General features: G+C 40.3%; 1 protein-coding gene across 4 annotated transcripts in view; it reads left to right on the top strand.

Moving 5' to 3' along the window:
* The window catches only part of NPHP1 (nephrocystin 1), a 63,741-nt gene that overhangs the window by 26,509 nt on the left and 15,128 nt on the right, over positions 1-22,104 (top strand). For all 4 annotated transcript variants that reach the window (XM_066377547.1, XM_066377546.1, XM_066377544.1 and 1 more), the window contains 7 exons: positions 1,619-1,713; positions 3,813-3,941; positions 8,754-8,828; positions 9,464-9,574; positions 12,309-12,391; positions 15,891-15,967; positions 16,713-16,812. In XM_066377547.1, the coding sequence (XP_066233644.1) occupies positions 1,619-1,713; positions 3,813-3,941; positions 8,754-8,828; positions 9,464-9,574; positions 12,309-12,391; positions 15,891-15,967; positions 16,713-16,812 (670 nt within the window). The remainder of the gene's footprint in view (positions 1-1,618; positions 1,714-3,812; positions 3,942-8,753; positions 8,829-9,463; positions 9,575-12,308; positions 12,392-15,890; positions 15,968-16,712; positions 16,813-22,104) is intronic.

Below are 22,104 nucleotides of genomic sequence, written 5' to 3'. Positions count from 1 at the left end.
AACAAGTTGTTTACAGAGATAGTGGTCCTCACATCTCTTTGGCACTCATCTTGTCCCTGTCTTTCCCATGATAGAGGAGAGAGACTCCTGATTCTGTGCAAGGCCAGCCTCCCTGTGCTCTGGGATCTTGTCCCTTTTCTTGGTCCAGAAACGTGGCTTTCTTCTTTGTCAGCCCTTCCCTGTGTCTTCAGCCTGCCCCACCCCCACCAGCTTCTTCCCCATCAGCAGTGCGGCAGCCTAATGCCTCCCCCTGAGAACCAGCTCCCCAGCCCTGCTCCTTTCTGGGCAGAGCCCCCCTTGCTCTACTTTTTTTTCCAGCAAGACTTTTCAAGAGTCCTTTCCATTTGCATTTTCTGTTTTCTTACTCATTCTTGCATTTCTCTGTACTTGACAACCTTTGTCCATAAGCCTGTCTTACAGAGGATACGGTTGGGTTGCTGCCCTGGTACCGAGTTGTGGGATTATTTGTGGAGGGTTGCTTTGAAGTCCCTCTGCTGGGAGGCTCCTCTCGCCCCGACTGCCCTGCTCCCTTCTCTTCCTTTGGGTCTCAGGCTAAATCCCACCCTTCAACAGACTTTCCTTGAGTAAGTAGGTTCCCTCTGCCACTATCCACCTGAGTACCCTTTGTGGGCCTAAATCAGCTTACATTAACTTGTTTATTCCCTTGTCTACTTAGTTGTTTGGGTTTTTTTGTATTTTTCCGAAGTTAGAAATGGGGAGGCAGTCAGACAGACTCCCACATGCGCCTGACCGGGATCCACCCGGCATGCCCACCAGGAGGCTATGGTCTGCCCATTTGGGGCATTGCTCTGCTGCAACCAGAGCCATTCTAGTGCCTGAGGCAGAGGCCATAGAGCCATCCTCAGCGCCCGGGCCAACTTTGCTCCAATGGAGCCTCGGCTGCGGGAGGGGAAGAGAGAGACAGAGAGGAAGGAGAGGGGGTGGGGTGGAGAAGCAGATGGGCACTTCTCCTGTGTGCCCTGGCCGGGAATTGAACCCGGGGCTTCCACACGCCAGGCCGACGCTCCACTGCTGAGCTAACTGGCCAGGGCTACTTAGTTTTTAATAGTTCTCCCACTCAGCTGTAAATGAATGTGGGCAAGACCTGTTTCTCTGTTCCCATTGGGGTTTCCAGGTCCTAGTGGTGTACTTGTACCTGGCAGAGTAGGAACTTGAAGAGGATTTCTCGAATGACTATATGACTTTGTAATAAGTATTCTCATAACTAAAGTATGGGAGAACAGTGTAGAAACAGTTTTGTGTTAAGTGAAATTAATGATTATATTTTTCTAAATTTTTGAAAAGTTTAAATTTCCTGTATTTTACAGAAGTGTTTGAATGGATCATGTTCACCACAAGCCATGTTATTGGGCTGAGCCTTTCTGGTCTTTCTTTAAGCTGCTTTGAGATTGCTCTTACATGCTTCTATCTTTGCATTTTCTATTACTCTTGAGTGTGAATCTCCGTGGCACCTCTGTCTTAGGAAGCCTGTTCCCAGGAAGCAGCCCAACAGTGAATGTCTGTTTTCTAGCATAACATCATGGATTTATGGTTTGGACTTTTATTTCCTTTTTTTTCTTTTTTGGTAATAAAATAAGGGAAAAAATTGTTTTTGCAGAGAATCAATTTCAAACAAGTTACTTCTTACATCCAGAGCTTACTCCTTCCCAGCTGGCCTTCAGAGATCTCCTGTGGGACACCAAGACAGGCACTGTAAGTACAGCCCCTGAATTATGGCTTTTCCTGATTGTGTCAGGGTTCCAAGTATGCCAACAACATGTACATTGATTAATGCATTATGGAAAACAAAGAAATGGTTTCTGTGTGGTGACTTTGAAACCCTCAGTGAGTGACATAGCTAAGACAAAACTTAGCTTTGTTATTGTGACTTTATCTCATTTCTCTTCTCCCATTGCTACAAAGGAAACAGTGCTGCGTATCAATCTTAGTCATTCTTTGCCTTACACATATGAAAAGGGAATGATAAAAATACTTCCCATATAGGGTTATTGTGAGAATTACATTATGTCTGAGGGGCTAAGGACAGTGCCAGGCTCAGGATGATAACTCAGGAAATGTTAGCTGTTACCATTACTGTTGTTAGTAGTAGTAATATTTTAATTAAGAAGGAATGAACACTTTCTGATTATAGTTTTTGGGGACAGCTTAAGTAAATTATTCCTGTATCCCCAGTATTGAAGTAGGAAACACTCTGGACATGATTCTTTTCCCCAGCCATTTAGCAGATCTACCCACATGGGGGCACATCACTCTCCTTCCTGTTTGCCTTCTCTGGCCCCTCCTCTGCCAGAGCCGCAAGGGAAGAATACAGGACCCAGTGTGGTCAGGTTTTATGTTGAGGGGTGGCACATAATTTTAGTGCCCTTTACCCTCTCAACCCAAGCATTACCTGGAACCTTCTTCATATTAAATACCTTTTATTTAAAGTCAAGGAAGATATTATATATATTTGGTCTGTTTAGTGTGCTAGTACTGAAATAAATGACATTTAATTTTATGAACTTATACCCAGAGAATAAAACAGCTCTCATTTCTTAAATTGAAAATTTGATAAGCTTTTAGATGCCATCTTAGTTTTTCAATGATGTAAGTATTTAAATGGTAGTACCCATTACCATAAAGAAGAATGTTAAGAATTAAAGATGTTCTTAAATTAGAAACCAGAATTCCAATTTGTTTATTGACATTCTGAACTATACCTATGAAGCAGAACTGAATAATTTCATCCAATGGTAAGTGCATTCTCTTTATCCAAACATCTATATAAGAAGCCGAGGAACAGTGCAGATAAGTTCTTGGATAAACTAGATGAATATTATGAATGCTGGTGATGATTGTCTATATATACCCACATTGTGGAGGAATGGCTATGTGAACAAACCTTACGTATGGGATTCCATGGTCAGGTCATACATTTTGTCTGATTAAACTGACTTTTTTTTATCACAATTTTAAAGCATTTATACCAAAATATAAATATTTTAAATGTAAATATTTATTAAAAATGTACCTGAACTTGGGGTTGTAAACACACTACAGTGTCCAGACAGTGTGTTTTAGAATAGTGCACTTGAAACCTGTATAATTTTGTTAACTAGTGTCACCCCAATAAATTCAATAAAAGGGAAAAAGGTAAAGAAGTACCTAAAAATTTACATAAATTTTTTTTGTGATAGAGACAGAGAGAGGGACAGATAGGGACAGACAGGAAGGGAGAGAGATAAGAAGCATCAGTTCTTCGTTGCAGCTCCTTAGTTGTTCATTGATTGCTTTCTTATATGTGCCTTGACCCAGGGGCTACAGTAGAGCAAGTGATCCAAGCCAGCGACCTTGGGTTCAAGTTAGTGATCTTGGTCTCAAGCCAGCAACCTTGGGTTCAAGCTAGTGATCTTGGTCTCAAGCCAGTGACCTTGGGCTTCAAGCCAGCAACCTTTAGGCTCAAGCCAGTGACCATGGGGTCATGTCTATGATCCCAAACTCAAGCCAGTGGCCACATGCTCAAGCCAGATGAGCCCACTCTCAAGGTGGCGACCTCGGGGTTTCAAGCCTGGGTCCTCTGTGTCCCAGTCCAATGTTCTATCCCCTGCATCACAATCTGGTCAGGCTATCTAAAGTTTTGAATTAAATTAATCATACTATTGACACTTCTTTTGTGGGTATATATTTGTGTGTAAAATTTTCCCTTTTATTCCATTTACATTTTCACATGTAATCATAAACAATGCTTTGAAAGTTAATTTACCTTTTTAGCCACAAAAATAAACATTTTTTCTAACTAATTTCTGTCTCAGATTAGGTCAAGACCGACTCGTGTTTCATTGATTCTGACCCTCTGGAGTTGTAAAATGATTCCTGTTCCAGGAGTGAGCATCCAGGTTCTCAGCCGACATATACGCCTCTGCCTGTTTGATGGTAATAAGGTGAGTTTACTGAAAAACACCTTGGTTTATGCCAGAATGGAAACATTTTGTTAAAGTCACATGTCAAACATGTACTTGCAGGGATCTGTTAGTCTCTGTTATTTTCATAGCCTTTTTCTTTATATATATACAGGTATATATGTGTATGTGTATATACATGTAAAATATTATATGGTAGAGTACAAACCATATGGGTTTTGACAACATAGGTTTAACTCTCTTGGAGTTGCTAGAGATGTGATTTAGGCTTATATATCACAATTAACTCTTCTGAGCCTTAGATTTTCACCTACAAAAAGGTACGGATGCCTGTCTTCTAGTATTGTATATAGCTCATGTCGTCAGTACACAGAGTTGCAGTTCTGACATATGTATATCCCTATATAGCCAACACCCCACTCAAGATGTGGGGCATTCCCCTCACCATACAAAGTTACCTTGTGTCCTTTTCCATTTGACTCTTCCCTGATTTTTAAGAGAACCAAGCAAAGAAATTTTTTTTGAGAGAGAGAGAAAGAAAGAGAGAGACACACAGGAAGAGACAAACAGGGTGAGAAGCATCAACTCATAACTGCTTCACTTTAGTGTACATTGCTTCCAAGAGAGGGTGAGAGAGTGAGCAGCATCAGCTTGTAGTTGCTTTCACTTTAGTTGTTTATTGATTGCTCTTTGTATGTGCCTTGACCAGGGCTGAGCCAGTGTTCCCTTGCTAAAGGTAATGACCTTGGGCTTTTCATGCCAGTGACCTTTGGGCTCAAGCTGGTAAACTTGGGATTGTGTGGACAATTTCCCCACTCAAGTTAGTGATCCTGCACTGATGAGCTGGCACTCAGTGCCATCAACCTCAGAGTTTCACACCAGTGACTTCAGCATTCCAGCTTTATCCACTGTGCCACCACCAGTCAGGCTTAGGCAAAGAATTTGAATGACTCCTAAAATATTAATATGATTTGTTTGTGAGATAACAGTTTAAGCAGTGCTTAGGTGGAAAATTATAGCTTTAATTGCATATATTACTGGACAAGAAAAAAGATTTAAAATCGGTGATCTAAGCTACCATCTCAAGAGGCTGGAAAAGGAAGAGTGAGTTAAACTGGAAGAAAGCAGAATGGAGGAAATAATAATGATAAGAGTAGAAACTAATGAACTAAAACAGATGAACAAAAAAGAAAATCAGAAAAGGCAAAAGTTTATTCTTTGAAAAGATTAGTAGAAATTAGAGATGCCACCTAGTAAGATTGATCAAACAATTTTTAAAAAAGAAAGAAAGAAAACAAATGATCAATATCTGACATGAAAATGGAACCTCACTACAGATCCTGCAGACTTAAAAGGGCAACAAGGGGATATTGTAACCATCTTTATGCTGATTAGTTTGACAGTGTATCTAAATAAATTCCTTGAAAACCACAATTGACTGAAGCTGACATAAGAAAAAATAGAAAATTAAATAACCTTTACTAAAGAAATTGAAACTGTAATTAAAAATCTTCCAACAAAAAAAACCCATAGGCCCAGATGGCTCACTGGTGAATTCCTCCAGATATTTAAGGAAGAAATAATAACAACAGTAGACAAATTCTTCCAAAGATGAGGAGAAAATGTTTCCCACTCATTTTATAAGGCCAGGAAACACATGATGCCAAAATATAACAAGACATTATTATACAAGAAAATAATTAAGAGAGATATCCCTCTTTATTATCAAAACTAAAATCCTAAACAAAATATTAGCAAATTGAATATTAATTGGGAGTATTGAATTTAAATTTCAGGAATTCAAATGTACACACCTGTGTAACCGACATTTACTACTTGAGTATAGATCATTATAATTTGCCATTTTAACAGAACTAAAGAAGAAAAATTGTGTGGTTATCTCAGTAGATGTAGAAAAATACATTTGACTAATTTCAAAACTCATTCACCTGAGAATACTTCTAACTCATGACCTGAGAAAAGAGCTGTCCTTTCATCTGAACTGGGGGTAAATACATGAACTTGTGTCGCAGGGACCTCCCTCCCCTCCACACTCTGCACAGTACCTACCACTGCCTGAAATGAGCCAGCAGATGTCGTCAGTGACCAAGACAAGAGGAGGTGCCTACTTTTCTGAGATCTGGTTTGATATGTTTCAGGGTATTTCTCCCTGTTTATACATGAGAACATAAAACAAAGATTAGAATTTTATTCTGTATAATAGGTGTTATTTTACATAAAAATAAAAAAATTTATGAAACTATTCAACTTTCCAAATTGAGAAGTTATAGAACAAATACTGATGCTGTTTTTTTAATTGAATTTTATTGGAGTGACAGTGGTTAACATAATTATACAGGTTTCAGTTATCCAATTCTACAACACATCTTTGTACGCTGTATTGTGTTTACCACCACCCATCATGTCTTTGTCCTTCACCGTTTATCCCCCCTACAAATAACGATGTGATTGACTTAAGAGTGCTTCTTTAATAAATCCATGCCTGGTTACAAATAAAACGCATTTTGTAAAACTAATTAATGAGACACTGCTTGCTTCTAATAATGGCTGAGTAAGCTTTTCTTGGAATAACTTGCCCCGTGGTGACAACTGTCAATTCTGGGTGGTAAACAAAAAGCAACTGTCTGAAGGCACCAGAAGTGTCTAAAAGCCATCAGACTCTAGAGGACAGTCGGAACATGTTAGCCTGCTGAGGGGGTTTTTTCTGTATTTCCTCTCTGTTCCAGCCTCAGCCTGTTCTGTGAACATATTGTCTCAATCCCTTCCGAGTTGTCTGCAGTGCTGTGAGTGGGTCTCTGTGCGCGTGCCAGTGGTGTCAGGGTGCACACACTCACCACAGTCTAGTGTCACGGTTCCAGTTTGTCAGAGAAACTTCACCTCCCTTTGTTATTGTTACCCTCTCTCCTTAATGCTGTAATCTGAACTATTTCCTTTCCATACACTGAGTACCGCATCACACGGTATTATAATCTTTGCTTCAACAATCAAGCATAATTGAGAAACCTCAAGAGAAAATCTGCTGTGTTCGCCCTTATCTTTATGCTCCCCGTTGTCCATTTTCCCTCCCTGATGTCCAGAGATTCCTTCTTTTATCAAGTCCTTCCTGTTTGAAGAATGTCCTTTTCCCCACCTTTCCAGGTAGGCCTGCTGGCTGCAGACTCTCAGTTTTCTTTATCTAAGAATGTCTCTGTTTCCCCCCTCAGTCCTGAGGGATGTTTTCACCAGAGATGGAATTCTGGGTTGGCGATTCTTTTTTCTGGCACTTGACAAACATCTTGTCACTTTCTTCTGGCTTCTGTGGTTTCTAGTGAGAATTCACTGTCATTAGAATTGTTTCCCCATCAATCAAGCTGAGGTTTCTCTCTCACTGTCTTTGAGATATTTGTGTTTAGTTTTCAGAAGTTTGTGATATATCTCAGCATACGTTTCTTGTGTTTATCCTCTTTGGGGTTTGTTCAACTTCTCAAAGTTGTAGTTTATGTCTTTTGCCAGATTTGGGGATTTTTCAGCCATTATTTTCTCTCATACTTTTCTTTTTATTAAGTGAGAGACAGGGAGGCAGAGACATCTGTCTGCATGCACCCTGACCAGGATCCACCCAGCAAGCCCCCACCTGGTGAGGCTCTGCCTGCCTGGACCGCTGCTCCATTTCTTGGCAACCAAGTTATTTTAGTGCCTGAGACAAGGCCATGGAGCCATCCTCAGTGCCCGGGGCCAACTTTGCTTGAACCATTTGAACCATTCTGAGCCATGACTGCAAGAGGAAAAGAGAGAGATGGGGGGGAGGGGTCTTCTCTAATACTTTCAACTTCAAATTCTCCCCTTCTCTGGGAACTTAGAATACATGAATTGCAGATCATGTTAAACACCAGGTAATAATCAGAGGGAGTTTGTACCCCAGGAAGCCCAGTGGAGAATACATATTATTTTAGGGAGAGTTTAAATAAATTCATATATGTTAGGTATTGAGGGAAATGGGGACTTTCTTTATGTGGATACCCACTCAACTGCCCCCACAAAACTCTCCTAGGGACTTCGAGGGTAATGCATTGAATTTAAATAAGATGACATGTTTGGAATAATTTCTGATTGCTTTTAAAGCTGTTTTAGAAGTGCTATACTAAAATATTTTCATCAAAAATAAAAATTGTTACCCATTCCTTTGGAAGATGTCAATTTTGCCTGTAACTTTACAGACAGTGAACTCTTCTAACTCTTCTTTACAGTTTTAGGTCTTTGGGTGTTTCATTGTTTTATGTTTATTGTGGGACTGACTTCTGCAGTGGCATTTTATAAGAGGCAAATTGCAGGAAGAATAGCAATTAGGAGCCTGGAGATGAAGAAGACGGAGCTGTGTATCTGAGCTGTTAGCCTTGTCTGACTGAGGGGCAGGGTCATGGACCATACATGAATTGTTCTTATCGGTCACATTTCTTAAAAGGTCATTTGTACCTGAAATTTCCCTCATTTTCCTGGTACACCTAGTTCAGAGATTATGTATTTTACTTAACATAATTTATTACTAGTGCAAGGATTTGAGTCTGATTTCATTTTATCTGTCCCTTTTTGGGGTTGTTTTTTTTTACAGTTAAGTCCTGCCACATTTGTTTTTTGTTAATCATTTCAAAAGTTATGTATGTTTTTGATGTGAAAAGAAAACAAATGATAGAATTACACAGAGTAAGAAGGAAAAGATCCCCTCTCAGCTCCACACGGTCTAGCCATGTCACTATTTACCATTTGGGACGTGGAAGTTTGTTGATGCTTCAGAGAGCTTTCTATGTGGTTTCAAATAGGAAAATCTCCTTTCAGGTTCTGAGCAACATACATTCAGTCAGAGCCGCATGGCAACCGAAAAAACCCAAAACATGGACCTTTTCTCCCCAGGTAAGTCATCGGCTAAGTGAAAGGAATAAAACAGGAACTTCTTTTACCTGTTAAGTGAGACCCAATTAGTTTCTAAGGTGAGGCTGTCCAAGTGTATTTCTGAAATGGCATGATTATGTTTAGCACAGAATGTATGTAGTCACATGGGCACAGGAAGGTTTTGTAGATGAGAAACTAAACCTTGAAGGATGGGTGGAACTTTACAGGCAGGAAAGCGGGATGCAGTTGTCCCGGGAGAGGGAATGGAGTGAGCAAAAGGGAGGGGGATAGGAAATGCCCAATGCACACCTCAGGAAAGTTGACCAATGTGTGTATAGTCTTCGTTTCATCAGTTTATGGAGAACTATAGTTACTATAAATATCTTATATATGCAAATGATTTTTGTCACACCTCTGGGGACTGAGGTATAGTACTAGTTTTACTTAGCCTCTCTAAGGAAAGGGTGAGTGATGGTAAAATTAAAATTTTAAATCTCAGGTTATTAGTATAAATGAGTCCAGTCCATCTGCTTTTTGTTTCCTTTAAAACACCTTTACTATGGTGCAAAGGCATAAACCTTTTACAGGTGGGTGCAGCACAAACCTCCTCCCAGTTTTTATTTTTATTAGTAACTTTAGTTTTCTTGTTTTCTCAGGTTACTGGTACCTTGCCATGCTTGCTTGATGGTGACTGCTTCATCCGGTCCAGTTCTTCTTCTCCAGATCTTGGAATATTATTTGAGCTTGGAATTTCTTATATTCGCAATGTATGTCAGTGAAAGATAAAGCTTTCTAATGTATCCGTTAAAAGAGAAGCTTTTTTTTACAGCCTGTATTTACAAGTAAAATAATTGATGTTTTTGTGTGTAATAGAATTTTAATCATTGAGGAGTGGAAAAGGCACTGATTTTAATTTTATATAGAGAGCTGCTTCTTCAGTAGCATTTAACATTTAAGTGCAGAAGATGTTCAACATCATTAATCACCAGGGAAATGCAAATCATAACTACAAAATATCACCTCAAACTCTTAGAATGACTATATCAAAAAGACAAGAAGTAACAAGTGTTGGCGAGGATGTGGAGAAAAGGGAACCCTTGTGAAATGTTGGTGGAATTGTAAATTGGTACAGCCACCATGGAAAATAGTATGGAGGTTCCTCAACAAATTTAAAATAGAACTACAATACAACCCTGCAGTTTCACTTCTGGATATTTACTCCAAAGAAATCCAGAGCACTAATATGAAAAGATACATGTATTGCTATGTTTATTGCAGTGTTATTTATCATAGCCAAGATATGGAAGAAATGTAAGTGTTCACTAATATACAATTGGATGAGGGTGATGTACCATATATTGTGTGTGTATATATATATATATATATATATATATATATATATATATATATATATATATATATATATATAGTGGAATATATATATAATGGAATATATATCAATATTTATAATGGAATATTATTCAGGCATAAAAAAGAATGAAATCTTGACATTTATAACAACATAGATGGTCCTTGAGGGCCTTATGCTGAGTGAAATAAGTCAGATAGAGAAAGGCAAATACTATATGATTTCACTTATATGTGGAATCTAAAAAAAACAAGTTCACAGACACAGAGAGCAGATTAGTGGTTGCCAGGGGTGGCAGGTAAGGTGAAAATGAAAAAGAATTATGGCACATTATTGAGCAACATCAGAAGAGCCTATTACTGTCTAGTGATTCGTGGGGAAAAAAAACCTTCTTTCAAAGAAGCAAAACAACCTTGAATTTGGTATAAGCTGCCTATCTATCAAACAGTAGTAAGAGAGCCGTATCTCAAATTCTAAAGGTTGCCTGGCAGATAGTATTCAATTTGTACCTAGATGAAGGACACCACAATCCATCAGCTATTACTGATAATCCTAAATATGGTGAAAAGCTTAGAAGGTAAAACAAAACAAAATAATCTATTTCCATTACAGAGATTTTCCGGAGGCCCCACTTAGAAATTTTCATCTGTATCTCAATAGCTAGTAGGACCTATGGCCGCCTGAGCCAAAAAGAAATCTGAAGGGGAAGGAAGAGCTGAACATACTGCTCTTTCCTCCTTGGAAAAAAAAAAGAAAGTAAGGTTCTCATAGTAGTGAAGAAAAGGGGAAAAAATATTTGGCAGGAAAAATAAATAGATATGTATTTGTTTACATTTATAGCTTGAGTGAACTCTGGTGCTATTTATTTATTTATTCATTCATTCATTCATTCATTCATTCATTCTTTTTCCAAGTGAGAGGAGGGGAGATAGAGAGACAAACTCCTGCATGTGCCCTGATCGGGATCCACCCGGCAACCCCTGTCTGGGACCGATACTCTGCCCATCTGGGGCCATGCTTGTAACCGAGCTATTTTTAGCACCTGAGGCACAGGGCCAATGTGCTCAAACCAACTGATCCATGGCTGCAAGAGGAGAAGAGAGAGAGAGAGAGAGAGAGAGAGAGAGAAGGGGGAGGGGTAGAGAAGCAGATGGTTGCTTCTCCTGTGTGCCCTGACTGGGAATTGAATCCAGGCCATCCACATGTCAGGCCGATGCTCTACCACTGAGCCAACTGGCCACAGCCCCAGTGCTTTTTAAAGAATTCAGCTCTGCAAAGAATGGGACTTTGCAGAAAGTAGCAGAAGATGTTTGGTGCTATTCCAGCACAGCAGTTTCCCTCTGTCCTAGAGAGTCAGAGGGCACTTAACCTTGTGAATGTGGGTTCTAATTAAGGGACCTGGCAGAGTGTTGAGTTTTTAAAGGAAACACTAGAAACTTGTATTAACTTGACATCATATAAACTATTGAACCTGTGGGTGTGGGTTTGTGATAGGAATTGTATGTCTCCATGATCTAATAGCTTGCAAAGTGTAATACAGCTGTTCATAAAAATTAGGGGGTACTTTATCGCTTCATATTCATTTTGAAATATCCCCTAATTTTTGTGAGTAGTATATATGTATTCCTCAAGGTAACCCAGAGAGCCCAGTGCTCTTACATTGGTGGTATTACACTATGCTTTCATTTCTTGAAGGCAGATTGTTGTATGGGTAGGACAGGAGAGGAGCAGGTCTCCCAGGTGGTCCCCACTGGCCTCTGACAGTTGACCGTAGGGCAGAGTTCTGAGCAGAGAGACCCCTGAACGATTTAACTAGCTCATTTGTCTGTCAGAGAGGCAGGCTTCATGACCTCCTGTGCTCATTCCATCACGTGTCACTGAAGAGACTCAAGCACCAGCTACCACAGCTGGTGGGGCCTGAGGATGTTCAAGAGCAACTGAACATGACAGGGTTTGTGCATATTCCTGTGGTCTGTGAGTACAAGGGACTCCGCTGCACTTCACTTTACGTTTTTATGGAGAGTGTTTAGTCTAAAGTGTTACTAGTGTTATTCCTTTAGAAAGACCTGGTCTGTGCTTCTAAATTGGACTGCTTTAGGCATTGCTCATCTGCTTTTTGTTTTATTTCCTAGTCAACCGGTGAAAGAGGAGAATTAAGTTGTGGCTGGGTGTTTTTTAAACTCTTTGATGCCAGTGGAGTTCCTATTCCTGCAAAGTAAGTCGGCTTTCTGTTCCTTCCAAATGGGTAATTTTGTAGAAATTTATGTTTTAGAATCTAGATACCTCAGGTTTTCAGTTCTATTAACACTTCAGTAATTTGTGGGGAAAGGGCTTTTTTTTTTTTCCTTTGCACCCTTCCGAAGTTGTAAACGGGGAGAGACAGCCAGACAGACTCCCGCATGCGCCCGACCGGGATCCACCCGGCACGCCCACCAGGGGACAACGCTCTGCCCACCAGGGGGCGATGCTCTGCCCCTCCGGGGCGCCGCCCCGCCGCGACCAGAGCCACTCCAGCGCCTGGGGCAGAGGCCGAGGAGCCATCCCCAGCACCCGGGCCATCTTTTGCTTCAATGGAGCCCCGCTGCGGGAGGGGAAGAGAGAGACAGAGAGGAAGGAGAGGGGGAGGGGTAGAGAAGCAGATGGGCGCTTCTCCTGTGTGCCCTGGCTGGGAATCGAACCCGGGACCCCTTGCACGCCAGGCCGATGCTCCACCACTGAACCAACCGGCCAGGGCCGGGAAAGGGCTTTTAATGTTGATTTTATGTTCCTTTAGGTAGCCTGTGAAAACAGCAGGTTCAGTCTCATCCTGGGGAGGGAGAAGTGGCATAGAAAAGGATTCTGAGAGGTTTGCACCAGCTGACTGCTGAAAATGTCCTTCAGTAATTTCCTGTGGGAGTAGCAATGTTCACAGTGCTGAACAGAGCCCAGCCCCTCTGTGACTCTGCCTTTCGTCTGTGGCTGCTGCATTGATACTATCCTGGCAGCCACTGGAAGCAACTTTATTTATTTATTTAACTTTCTTGGCATTCATATGCATTTTACTTTTTTTAAAAAAATTTATTGGTATGACATGGTTCGCCAGACCTACTGGTTTCAAGTGTACAGCTCAATATAACACCATCTTCATACCGCATTGTGCACCCTCCACCCCAAACAAAATCTCTTTTCACCCCCATTTTTCACCCCCTTGCCCATGTCCCCCACATCTCCCTCACTTTTCCTCTAGCTGTTGCTGCTCTGTTCTCTGTATCTATGATTTTTGGCTAATCCCTTCACTTTCTTTCATTCAGTTCCCTCTTCCCCTTCACTCTGACTGCTGCCCATCTGTTCCCTGTGACCCTGCCTCTGTTTCTATTTTTTTCTTCAGTTTATTGTGTTCATTAGATTCCACATATGAGTGGGATCATATGGTACTTGTCTTTCTCTGCCTGTCCTGTTTCACTTAGCATAATAGTCTCCAGGTCCATCCATGCTGTTGCAAAGGTAAAATTTTCTTCTTTTTTATGGCCACATAGTATCCCATTGTGTAAATGTACCACAGATTTATTATCCACTCATCCACTGATAGACAGTTAGGCTATTCCCAGATCTTGGCTATTGTAAATAATGCTACAGTGAACATAGGGGTGTATATCTTCTTTTGAATTAGTATTTCAGGGTTCTTAGGATATATGCCCAGAAGTGGGATAGTTGGGTCAAAAAATTCATTTTAATTTTTTTAGAAAACTCCGTACTATTTTCCACAGTGGTTGTACAAGTCTGCATTCCCACCAGCAGTGCAGGAGAGTCCCCTTTTCTTCACACCCTCGCCAGCCCTTGTTTGTTGATTTCTTAATGCAAGCTGTTCTGGCAGGTATAAGGTGGTATCTCATTGTGGTTTTAATTTACATTTCTCTGATGATTACTGATGTTGAGCATTTTTTCATCTGCCTATTGGCTATCTGTATGTCCTCTTTGGAGAATTGTCTGTTCAGGTCCTTTGCCCATTCCCTCACCCCTTTTTTTTACTGAGAAGTGGGGAGGCAAAAACAAACTCCATATGTGCCCTGATCTGGATCCACCCTGCAAACCCACTAGGGGGCAATGCTCTGCCCATCTGGGGCATTGCTCTGTTGCTCCACAAATGAGCTCTTCTTAGCACCTGAGGCAGAGGCCATAGAGCCATCCTCAGCGCCAGGGGCCAACTCACTCCAATTGAGCCATGGCTGTAGGAGGAGAAGAGAGAGAATGAGAGAAAAAGAAAGAGAAGCAAAAGACAAAGGGTGGAGAAGCAGATGGGCGCTTCTCCTATGTGCCCTAGCCGGAATTGAACCTGGGACATCCACATGCCAGGCTGACACTCTACCATTGAGTGAACCTGCCAGGGCCTAGTATTTGCAATATATACATAACAGAAGGTTAGTATCCCTAATATAAAAAGAGACCTCAAAAATTGAGAAGACAATCTAAATTTTAAAGTGGGCACACACAGAGAAATTAAGCCTGGGATATAAACAAGAAATTCACAGTGATCCAGATGGGCAGTCAGGAGGAGGAGGATGGAGATCCAAGCTCTGCATAAAATCAAGGCTCTGTCTTGCTGTCTGCATAGCTGTAACTCTCCAAGCCGCAGAGACTGTAGAATTTTAGAGTGGGAATTATAATAGTTTCTAACCCCAAAGGTTTAATTCAGGTAATGCTCTTGTTCTACCCCCATTGACACCAAGGGTGGACAGGAGCTCTTACCACAGGACAGAGGTGAAAGTCCTGACTCTACTTGTCCTGATATCACTCAGCAGAAGGGGACAGGGCACTTTATTACCCCCATTGCCTCCTGATAGATGTAGAAGCCTAGGCTTCTTATGATTTTGGGGGGGAGTTGTTAATGTTCACAGTTTTAGTGGTATTCAGTAGGAGGGAAAGGTGTGTCTATTCAATCTTTCCTAAGGCAAAGTCACAGCTGTTTTTTCACTGAGGTAGAGTCCTGTGCATTGATACAGAGACATTTCCAATATATATTATTATATTCAAAAAGCAAGTAGCAGAATAGTATGTATACTGTGACTCCACTGTGAAAACTTATGCTGTGTGCACATGTGGGTGGGTTTGTGTGAGGCTGCCCCGAGGACCAGGGGAGGAGAGCTGGTGCAGTCGGATTCAAGAGGCCTTCTTTACCTTCTGCTTTCTACACTTGGGCATTTTTCAGCTTTAAGAGAAAACATGTTCAGTTTGAGATTAACTGTTGTATGTATTTGTTTGCATTTGTATAGAAAAAAGATAAGGCAAGGGGCTCCAACTAGAGGGGAGAAGTTGGGAGGTAGTTTTCATTTTTTACTTATTTCTATGCCATTCAAAAATTTTTACAACAATCTACATGTTACTTTTATATTCTAAAAATAAAAAGTCATAATGGCTATATTCCAAATGATGATTCAAAACATTTTTAAAATACCTTTTAAATGACAAATCATTAGAGGCAAGTACTTTAATGACATCAAGAATCTTTCTCATTTTAATGTAGAAAAATGTATTTCTACAGTTCACAGTTCAGAAAGAAACGCACTTTATTTACTGAGATGATGTCCTACAGAAGGATCAACTTTCTTTCTCATTCAAAAGTGACACATAAATAAAATGTCTATGAAGGTGTCTGTCTAAAAAATAATTAACTAGTGCCTCCAGTGTGTCAGAATGGCCACCACGGGCCGCAGGCACAGCACACCCTTCTTTTGTAGGACGTACGAGCTGTTCCTGAGCGGCGGCACCCCTTATGAGAGAGGTGTTGAAGTGGACCCTTCAGGATCCAGAAGAGGTACAGTTTCTCCTCTCCTTAGAGCTCATGCGAACAGAAGAGGCATCAGAGAAGATAGCTATATCCTAACACGTCAGTAGTAAATTCACATTGAAAACATGTCATTCTGTATTAAAATCTCCGTCATTCTAAACGAGGGCTTGTTTTCTTGGGGGCACATGTGAGACTCCACTGTAGGTAATGAGGAAGTGTGAGGAAGCTGCATCTGCTCCTTCTCACGAACACTCAGCTAAATTCATAAACGGGCTAATTCTGAGATTGTCTGTCACTAGTCAAAGGGTGTGGACATTTGAACTTGTCCTCCAGAAACTGAGCACCTTCTAAGATGCTCACTGAGCAGTCGGAAATGGAGAGCCAGACAGGTAGGTGTGGTCCTTGCCTTGTGCAGCTCAGAGCCTGACGAGTGGAAACTCCACCTTCACTCCTTAGACCTCCTCCTCCTCCTTTCCAACCCAGGACACTGCTGATGCCCCAGCAATGCCAGTCCCCTCTTCTTGGGACAGGAAGGAGTTTGGGGTCTGGGATGCAGGTGGTTCCACCTAAAGTCAGACATGCTTTTCAAACTCTTCTTTTTTCCTTTGTAATTCTGCAACAATGCAGCTGTCAGGGATAGGCACTGGTCCTGAAAATACTTTGTTGTTTTATAACAAAATACTTTTTTTTTTTGTTAAAATTAAAACACTTTGTTTCGTTATACACACTGTTTCAAGCTCTTAAAATTTTTACATTTGTTAATTCTTTTAAGCACCTGGGAGTGTTTTCCATCAGATGATAACGATGAGGAGGCGGCCGCAGCTTCTAGTAAAACTGAGGTCTTTGAACAGAAGATCAAGAGACATACTGAGGTTTGTGTGGCTTTCCCCCGTCTGGGAGCTTGGGTCACTCAGCATGTGACTGTCTCTGCTTTCAGCATCTCCTCCTGCTTGGTCATCTTTTGTCGGTTATTTTTTCCTCATTAAGTTGTCTGCTAAAGATCAATAGGGAAATGGAATTTTAATAAAGTTCAGATGAGCTTACTCTTTTACTTACCAGTTAGCAAGGATAGATTTGGTCAGAAATAGTGTAAAATAATGATCTTATCAATAGACGCAGAAAAGGCTTTCGATAAAATACAACACAATTTTATGTTTAAGACTCTCAACAAAATGGGTATAGAAGGAAAATATCTCAACATGATAAAGGCCATATATGATAAACCATCAGCTAACATCATATTAAATGGCACTAAACTGAAGGCTTTCCCCCTTAAATCAGGAACAAGACAGGGTTGTCCACTCTCTCCACTCTTATTTAATGTGGTACTAGAAGTTCTAGCCAGAGCAATCAGACAAGACAAAGAAATAAAAGGCATCCATATCGGAAAAGAAGAAGTAAAGGTATCACTTTTTGCAGATGATATGATACTATACATCGAAAACCCCAAAGAATCCACAAAAAGACTACTAGAAACAATAAGCCAATACAGTAAGGTCGCAGGATACAAAATTAACATACAGAAGTCAATAGCCTTTCTATATGCCAACAATGAAACAACTGAGAAGGAACTCAAAAGAACAATCCCCTTCACGATTGCAACAAAAAAAATAAAATACTTAGGAATAAACATAACAAAGAATGTAAAGGACTTATATAATGAAAACTATAAACCATTGTTAAGGGAAATCGAAAAAGATATAATGAGATGGAAGAATATACCTTGTTCTTGGCTAGGAAGAATAAATATAATCAAGATGGCTATATTACCCAAAGCAATATACAAATTTAATGCAATTCCCATCAAACTTCCAATGACATTTTTTAAAGAAATAGAGCAAAAAATCATCAGATTTATATGGAACTATAAAAAACCCCGAATAGCCAAAGCAATCCTAAAGAAAAAGAATGAAGCTGGGGGCATTTCAATACCTGACTTCAAACTATATTATAGGGCCACGACAATCAAAACAGCATGGTATTGGCAGAAAAATAGACACTCAGACCAATGGAACAGAATAGAAAGTCCAGAAATAAAACCACATATATATAGTCAAATAATTTTTGATAAAGGGGCCAACAACACACAATGGAGAAAAGAAAGCCTCTTCAATAAATGGTGCTGGGAAAACTGGAAAGCCACATGCAAAAGAATGAAACTGGACTACAGTCTCTCCCCCTGTACAAAAATTAACTCAAAATGGATCAAAGATCTAAACATAAGACCTGAAACAATTAAGTACATAGAAGAAGACATAGGTACTCAACTCAGGGACCTGGGTTTTAAAGAGCATTTTATGAATTTGACTCCAATGGCAAGAGAAGTGAAGGCAAAAATTAATGAATGGGACTACATCAGACTAAGAAGTTTTTGCTCAGCAAGAGAAACTGATAACAAAATAAACAGAAAGCCAACTAAATGGGAAATGATTTTTTCAAACGACAGCTCAGATAAGGGCCTCATATCCAAAATATACAAAGAACTCATAAAACTCAACAACAAACAAACAAACAATCCAATAAAAAAATGGGAAGAGGATATGAATAGACACTTCTCCCAGGAAGAAATACAAATGGCCAACAGATATATGAAAAGATGCTCATCTTCTTTAGCTATTAGAGAAATGCAAATCAAAACGGCAATGAGATACCACCTCACACCTGTTCGATTAGCTGTTATTAGCAAGTCAGGTAACAGCAAATGTTGGAGAGGCTGTGGAGAAAAAGGAACCCTCATCCACTGTTGGTGGGAATGTAAAGTAGTACAACCATTATGGAAGAAAGTATGGTGGTTCCTCAAAAAACTGAAAATAGAACTACCTTATGACCCAGCAATCCCTCTACTGGGTATATATCCCAAAAACTCAGAAACATTGATACGTAAAGACACATGCAGCCCCATGTTTATTGCAGCATTGTTCACAGTGGCCAGGACATGGAAACAACCAAAAAGCCCATCAATAGATGACTGGATAAAGAAGATGTGGCACATATACACTATGGAATACTACTCAGCCATAAGAAATGATGACATCGGAACATTTACAGCAAAATGGTGGGATCTTGATAACATGATACGAAGCGAAATAAGTAAATCAGAAAAAACCAGGAACTGTATTATTCCATACGTAGGTGGGACATAATAGTGAAACTAAGAGACATTTATAAGAGTGTGGTGGTTACGGGGGGGGAGGGGGGAATGGGAGAGGGATAGGGGGTGGGGAGGGGCACAAAGAAAACAAGATAGAAGGTGACAGAGGACAATCTGACTTTGGGTGGTGGGTATGCAACATAATTGAACGACAAGATAACCTGGACTTGTTATCTTTGAATATATGTATCCTGATTTATTGATGTCACCCCATTAAAAAATAAAATTATATAAAAAAAAAAAAAAAAAAAAAAGAAATAGTGTAAAATACTTCTGACTAAGCAGGCTTACCAATCCCTGAGCCTGTCTTCAGAGGACCTTTTTAAATGTTAAGTTTGTTGAGGTATACTTTAGCTTACTCTATAGTTCTTTAGTTTTGACAATGTATACAGTCGTGTAACTGTCACCCCAGTCACGATAGAGAAGGTGTCCATCACTCTAAACAGTTATCTCTGCCACTCTGTCTTTGTCCACAGGGCCCCAGCCCCGCCCATCACTCTACTTTCTTTCTGAACAGTTCTGCCTTTTCCAGAATGTCTCATACATCGAGTGTGTAGCCTTGTGAGTCTGGCTTTCACTCCGTGTAACACTTTTGAGATTCATCTTTGCCAATACATGTGTTAGTAGTTTTTTCTTTTTTGTTCTAAATAGTACGGGTACACCTTGGGGACACTGCAGGCTCTGATCCAGACCACTGCAATAAAACACATATAACAATGAAGCAAGTCACAAGAATTTTTTATTTCCCAGTGCATATAAAAGTTGTGTTTACACTATACTATATTAAGTGAAAAAAAAAAAACCAATATACATACCTTAATTTAAAAATTCTAACCATTGGTCCTAGCTGGGTGGCTCAGTAGAGCATTGTCCCAGTGCACCAAGGTTGAGGATTCAATCCCCAGTCAGGACACATATAAGAGTGACTGCACAGCTAATGGAACAACTAAGTATAACGAGTTGATCTCTCTCTTCTCTCTGTGTCTCTTTCTCAAATCAAGGGTTTTTTTAAAAAGATTTTATTTATTGATTTTACAGAGAGTGGATGGCAGAGCAAGAAGTATCAGCTCATAGTTGCTTCACTTTAGTTGTCCATTGCTTGCTTATTGTGTGTGCCTTGACCTGGCAAGCCCAGGGTTTTGAACTGGCGAACCTCAGTGCTCAAGGTTGATGCTCCATCTACTGCACCACCACAGGCCAGGCTAATAGAAAATTTTTACAAATGCTAACCATTGTTTGAGCCTATTGTAAAAATGGCCAATAAACTTTCTCAAAGCAGGGTTGTCACAAACCTTCAATTTGTAAAAGATTCAGTATCAGCAAGATATAATAAAGTGAGGTGCACCTGTATTCCACTGGCTAGATGTGCCATAGTGTGTCTGTCGGTAGCTAGTTGATGGACATCTGGGTTGTTTCTAAGCTTCTATAATTATGGATAAATATGCTCTAAATATTTGTGTACATGTTTTTTTGTATGTACAGCTAGTGCTCGACTTACGACCACGATTGGTTCCAACAGACTTGTCGTAACACGATTTGGTCGTAAGTTGAGTAGGCTATATGTACAGTACTGTGAAATGATGTTATAAAAATCATTAAGTCAGCCTGACCAGGTGGTGGCGCAGTGGATAGAGCGTCGGACTGGGATACAGAAGGACCCAGGTTCGAGACCCCGAGGTCACCAAGTTTTTTGTTTTTGTTTTTTGATTTTTTTTTTTACAGGGACAGAGAGAGATTCAGAGAGAGGGATAGACAGGGACAGACAGACAGGAACGGAGAGAGATGAGAAGCATCAATCATCAGTTTTTCGTTGCGACACCTTAGTTGTTCATTGATTGCTTTCTCATATGTGCCTTGACTGCGGGCCTTCTGCAGACCGAGTAACCCCTTGCTCAAGTCAGCGACCTTGGGTCCAAGCTGGTGAGCTTTTGCTCAAGCCAGATGAGCCCACGCTCAAGCTGGCAACATCGGGGTCTTGAATCTGGGTCCTTCTGCATCCCAGTCCGATGCTCTATCCACTGCCCACTGCCTGGTCTCTATCCCTCTCTCTGACTCTCTCTCTGTCCCTGTTAAAAAAAATCATTAAGTCATATTTTATCATAATTTTGTTTCATTATTGTTATATATCATAATTTTCTTTGTTCATTTTATGCCATTTGTATCATCTCTACACCATTTTGTTTCTTATTTTTACATTCATCAGGTTTAAGTAAAACACTGCACTACCAGTACAACTGGTTTAATATTTGCAAATACAATTTCCTCTTGGTAGACATCTTGGGAGGGGTTTGATGAAAAATATCCAAGACACAAAACACAAATTGCTGTACTGAATCTGGGATAACAGTTGAAATGGTGCACACGGAGATGGTAGTGCTGCCGGAAGCTGGTCCGCACTGTCGTACGCCCAGCTGGGCAATGCTTGCACTGCCTGATGCAGAGCAGTCGTGGCTAGTGATTGTGGTCGTAAAGTTGAATGGTAGTAAGTTGCATAGGTTGTAAGTTGATCAATATTTGTAGACATGTGTTTTTATTTTTTGTGGGTATAGATAACCAGGAGTGGAGTTGCTGAGGCATCTGGTATTTGTTTACTTAATAAGTAGCTGCCAAACTGTTTTCCAAAACAATTATACCATTTTACATTCTCACCAGCAGTATATGAGAGCATTCCAGCTACCCCATATTCTTGACAACACTTGATATTCTCAGTTTGTTTTTTGTTTGTTTTTGTTTTTTTACAGAGACAGAGAGAGAGTCAGAGAGAGGGATAGATAGGGGCAGACAGACAGGAATGGAGAGAGATGAGAAGCATCAATCATCAGTTTTTCGTTGCAACACCTTAGTTGTTCATTGATAGTTTTTTTTTTTTCTTGGCCATTTTAATAAGTGAGCAGTGCTATCTCGTGATTTTTTATTTGCATTTTCTTCAGGGAACTTTTTATACTAGTCAGATCCAGGTCTGTCAGTTGCTAACTCAAGAACCTCTTGGAGGCCCTGGCTGGTTGGCTCAGCA

This window comes from Saccopteryx leptura, chromosome 3 (assembly GCF_036850995.1).
Source record: "Saccopteryx leptura isolate mSacLep1 chromosome 3, mSacLep1_pri_phased_curated, whole genome shotgun sequence".
Lineage (NCBI taxonomy): Eukaryota > Metazoa > Chordata > Mammalia > Chiroptera > Emballonuridae > Saccopteryx > Saccopteryx leptura.
Note: the sequence above shows the minus strand (reverse complement) of the source record. Positions and strands in the feature narration are given on the sequence as shown.